The sequence below is a fragment of the Myotis brandtii genome, unplaced genomic scaffold (genome assembly GCF_000412655.1).
Source record: "Myotis brandtii unplaced genomic scaffold, ASM41265v1 scaffold79, whole genome shotgun sequence".
Classification (NCBI taxonomy): Eukaryota; Metazoa; Chordata; class Mammalia; order Chiroptera; family Vespertilionidae; genus Myotis; species Myotis brandtii.
This window is the reverse complement of record NW_005371173.1, coordinates 2,594,703-2,599,112: the sequence shown is the minus strand read 5'-3', so window position 1 is coordinate 2,599,112 and position 4,410 is coordinate 2,594,703. Positions and strand designations below refer to the sequence as shown.

Here is a 4,410-nt window from a genome sequence, read left to right as displayed (position 1 = left end):
AGGGGTGGGGGCGGGGGCGGGGGCGAGGCAGGGAGGAGAGGGTTGAGGGCAAGACACCAGGACCAAGGAGATGATGGGAGAAACGAGGGCTGCCAAAAGGGCAGGATTTAGTCAGGAACCGAGAGGCGATCATCACCTAGGAACGAGGGGGGATAGAAGGGACCCCAGCGCATCTCCTGCGGAGGGTGGTCTTTTCGACCACTGGTGAGCCCCACACCCTGCACATGTCAGAGGCAGCAGAGCTAAGCAGAAGGGGCCATTGCTGAGGGTAGGGTGCTGGTAGATTGTTGGGTGGGAGTAAGTGGCAGAGGCCAGCCCTGGGAGCTGCTGAGCTCCTGGCAAGAGTGAGGGCACGCAATGCCTCCTAGAGGTGGCCAATGAAACCCAGGGTCACGGTGAACATCCGCAGGGTACCCAGCCAGCCTGTCCTTGGATGGAGACCTCATCATGCCCAGGGTAGCAAGGACCCGCATTTCAAGGGGGTTTCTTTGTGGGGAGAGGCGTGGGCATGGAGGGAGGCAGGTGGCTTCTCCAGGCTGGCGCCCTGGATTGGAAGCCCCTCGCCATCTCCAGCCCTCCTGCTCCCCAAGCCTCCCAGACGTGTGCACTTGGGGAGGGTGAGACCCCTGCTCCTTCCAGACGAGTCTGCAGCCGTTCAGAGGTGGTGGAGGTGACGGAGGGGAGCCTGGAGGGAAGGAAGAGGAGGAGTAGAGGGGGCAGGGGGAGGGGAGCGGGGGTGGTGGGTGGGGCAGAGTAATTGCATGTTTGTCAGTTCTGTCTGCACTCGAGGGAGCGTGTATGGTGGTGGGTAGAGCTTTGCCACTAGGAGTATGTCTGTTGGCAGAGGTGTCAGTGTGTCTGTCTCAGGGGTCTGGGCTCTCCTTGGCCTCCGCCCCCCTTTGTGTTTTGGGGATGGTGGCTCTGGGCACACCCAGCTGTGCTCCGTGCTGATGCGGCAGATGTGGCGGGCCCCAGCTGTGTCTGTTTCCCGGAGAGGAGGAGGGGGATGCAATCTGCTCCCCCGATAATGGCTGCTAAGTGCTGGGGGAGGAGATGGAGATGGGGGTGGGACGGGGCCCAGGGCAATCCCACCAAAGGGGCAGGAAGGGGATGAGGGCTGGTCCCTGCCCACCCTGTCCTGGCCAGCCTCCTGGCAGGCTGTGTTCTTGGCGTGGCCTCTCCCCTGGTTGGTTCTGGAAGCCCATCCAAATCTCCCCGTCCCCAGCTCTCCCCTCCAGTCGCCCCATCCAGCTTGGTGCCAGGGACCCACCCCTCTCCCCGGCCCCCAGCTCGCTCCCCCTCGCTGATTTTACAGAATAATCTTTTTATGGAAACGGAGAAAAGCACTAATGGCAGGAGCACACCCCTCCCCCGCATCCCTCCCCTCCTCATCCCCCACTTCCCACCCCAGTTCCCTCAGTTCTCCCTTCTCAACCCCTCCAGGGGGCCAGCACCCTTACAGTGAGGTCCCAGAGGTGACGGAGAAGGGGGCTCCCTGCTCTCCCCCCTCCAGAGGCAGGGGGCTCCCACATCCTGGGCCCTGAGGGGTACCCTCAGAGCTGGATGGGGCTCTAGGCCCCCTTTCTTAGTCCCCCCTCCACCTGAGCACAAACACACAACGGTGGCTCCATCAGCCTGGGGGGCATGTCACAAAGACCTCCGCTTCACTAGCCCCCGCCCCTTTGAACACTGACCCTTTCCCCTTCCAGTGCCTCCCCACCAAGTCCCCACCCCCACTGGGCATAGGAGGGGGGTCCTGGGGGCCAGGGCCTGACACAGACTTATTGGATTTCACGGTGTTTTGCTGAGAAAATAATTAAATTATCATATTTATGATGGAGCTGCCATGGCCTCTGCCAACCATTCAGAACAGAAGGGTCAGGACTGGGGGGAGGAAAGAGAAGGGACCCAATCCCTTCCTCAGGGAGTTGACCCCAGGCCCAGAGTAGGCACCTGCAGCCTCCTCCCACGCCCAGCCGAGGTGATGGCAGGTCTGGGCTGCAGGAAACTGGAAGGGGCCGAGTCAAGGCAGGTTAGAAGCCACGCCCACTAGAACCTTGGGTCATTTCCCAGGCGCTCTCACCCAGCCTGCAGGACCTGAGGGCCTGGGAGGTCAATTCCAGCCCAATCCCCATGTCACCCTCAGCCCAGCTGCTGAACAAGCTCATCTTCCTAACCGTCTGGCTCTGAAATCCTGGGCTCTGTCCCAGGCCCTGGTGCTGATAACAAGGCCCAGCACCCTGCAGCCTGCTGCCAGGACCCCCTCCTCCCTCCCACCCACGCCCTGCCCCCCCATTCTCTTCGGGTAATTAGATTCCTCTCAATTAGCAGATTACGATCATTACCAGCTCATCTGGCAACTAAGCTCCGCACCCACAGCTGGGGAAAGGGGGGGGGCACCAAGAGGGGCACGCGGGGGTCATGGGCAAACATGAGCGGTGCTGGGTTTCTCTGGGGTTTCAGGAATGTGGAGTGGAGGGCTGGGACCTCCCAGAGACAAAGCCAGGATGGTGGGAGGTGGCAGGTGTCCTCCTCCCCCGGAACAGCGCTGCCTACAGTGATGATTACGGAGGGAAAGGTACCAGCTAGGCCCACCGTGCCTGCCAGGGGAGTAGAAGACAGACACCAAGCTCTGGTGGGCGAGGGGGAAACCACCACTCTGCCAAACGCTGGGCCAGGAGCGGGTGGAGCTGGCAAAGCAGAAAACAGGCCGGGGCGAGGCAGAAACTGAAGACAGGGGATGTCTGTGATCCAATCTCAGACTTGTGGCTCCTGGTCCCTGTGTCCGCCGCCCCTACCCCACTGCCCAACTGCAATCCTTTACCCTTCCCTTGGAAAGTCCTCCACTCCCAGGCCTGAGCCAAACCCAGTGAAGAGGAACAGGGAGGCGGGCAGGCAGGCAGCATCAGGGTAGGGGTGAAGGCGGGGCCGGCAGGCTGGGAGCCTGGAGGGCCTTTCTCTGAGCAGCACTGCTGAGGCTGAGGCAGTGGGAGGGGGAGATTTACCAGGGCTCCAGATTCATTATTCATGAGCCCGCAGCAATGACTCCAATTTAAATGCTAATGTGGGGGGGCCTGACTCAGCTGCCCCCCTTCCGCCCCCACACCAGTCCAGGCACAAGCCGAGTCCTCACTGGCTCCAAGGTTCATGGGGTTTATTAGGGAGCAACGGAGAGGGAGGCCGAGTCCTCCACCCACCCACCCACGCTGCTCCCAGTGTGTGAAGATTCTGCCCGGCTTCCCCAGGTCCATTCTGGACAGAGGCCGGAGGGGTAGGAGTTGGGGGGCCTTCGGCGGCCCCCTTCAGAGGATGATCTGGTTGGTAAAGCTTCGGCTCAGCTCCTTGTGTGGCAGAACAATCGAGTTCAGGATGAGCACCTCAGCAGGGATCCGGACGCGGCAGCCTGCAGTGTGGACGAGGGCACCAGGAGGAGGCCATGGGGAGAGGAATCCAGGGGCAAGGAGCTGGGGGGGCCACTGCCATTAGGGGGGATCCCTCCCTGCCCATCTGTGCCCTGGTCCCATGCCCCCAGTGACTCACACAGGGCCTGGCACACAGCAGGCACTTGGTAAATGTTTGCTAAAGGAAAATACACACACACACACCCTCACACAAGCACAGATTCTCCCCACAGAGCCCACCTATCACCTGTGGTGGTTTCTCATGGCCCTGAGTCCCCTGGGAAGCCATACCCAGGATGGTGATGGCAGGCAGCAGCTTCCCATCCTTGAAGAGGCTCTCACTGTCCATGTGGGCCCGGGGGTCGTTGGGATTGGGGTCATTGGGGGTACCCTCCACGCGGGCCCAGCGCCCCACAGTGCTCCCCCAGCCCACAATGCTGTGCAGCACACATGTGTGCTCCTGCCAAACAGAACAGTGTGAAGTGAGGGGGCAGAGCCCATGGGGTTCCCCCTCTCCCCAGCCTCTTGGGGCACATGCCGGGGTGCCTACCTGCAGTGTGGCTCCATGGAGGACAATGCTCTCTCGGAGCCGCACGCCCTCGCCCACAGTCACCCCCTCCCCAATGGAGACGTTGGGGCCCAGCTGTGGAGAGGAACATATACCATAAGCCCTGGGGGGGCTTGGAGGACCCCAAATCCAACCCGCTCATAAGGGGGAAGGAACCTACTTGAGGCCATATGACAGGCTGTGACAAACATAAGAGACCTGTACTCCAAGCTCTGGAGATACCTGCCCTGCCCCACCCACCTTCCTCCCTGGGCTGGGCCACTGCTTACCACAGCTGATGGGGCCACCTTAGCCGTTGGGTGGATATAAACGTTTCCTAGAAGCAGAAGAGAGGACCTGGAGGCAAATGCCCCAAACCATATCTGGTTCAGGGAGGGCAGGGATTCAGATTTCACCTCTGGGTCTGAGGTCCAGAGTCAAAGCTCTGAGGGTAGAGGGATG

The 4,410-nt window shown here is 61.2% G+C and overlaps 1 protein-coding gene across 9 annotated transcripts in view; it reads right to left on the bottom strand.

The window, feature by feature from the left end:
* Window positions 1–3,137: 3,137 nt before the first annotated feature.
* The window catches only part of GMPPA (GDP-mannose pyrophosphorylase A), a 7,880-nt gene continuing 6,607 nt past the window's right edge, over window positions 3,138–4,410 (bottom strand). For 7 of the 9 annotated variants that reach the window (XM_014531071.1, XM_014531070.1, XM_014531069.1 and 4 more), the window contains 4 exons: window positions 4,239–4,340; window positions 3,952–4,044; window positions 3,693–3,861; window positions 3,138–3,403 (listed from right to left, as the gene is read on the bottom strand). In XM_014531071.1, coding sequence (XP_014386557.1) covers window positions 3,303–3,403; window positions 3,693–3,861; window positions 3,952–4,044; window positions 4,239–4,340 — 465 coding nt within the window. In that variant the 3' untranslated portion in view covers window positions 3,138–3,302. The remainder of the gene's footprint in view (window positions 3,404–3,692; window positions 3,862–3,951; window positions 4,045–4,238; window positions 4,341–4,410) is intronic. The other 2 variants (XM_014531068.1, XM_014531074.1) reach the window with 2 other exon arrangements.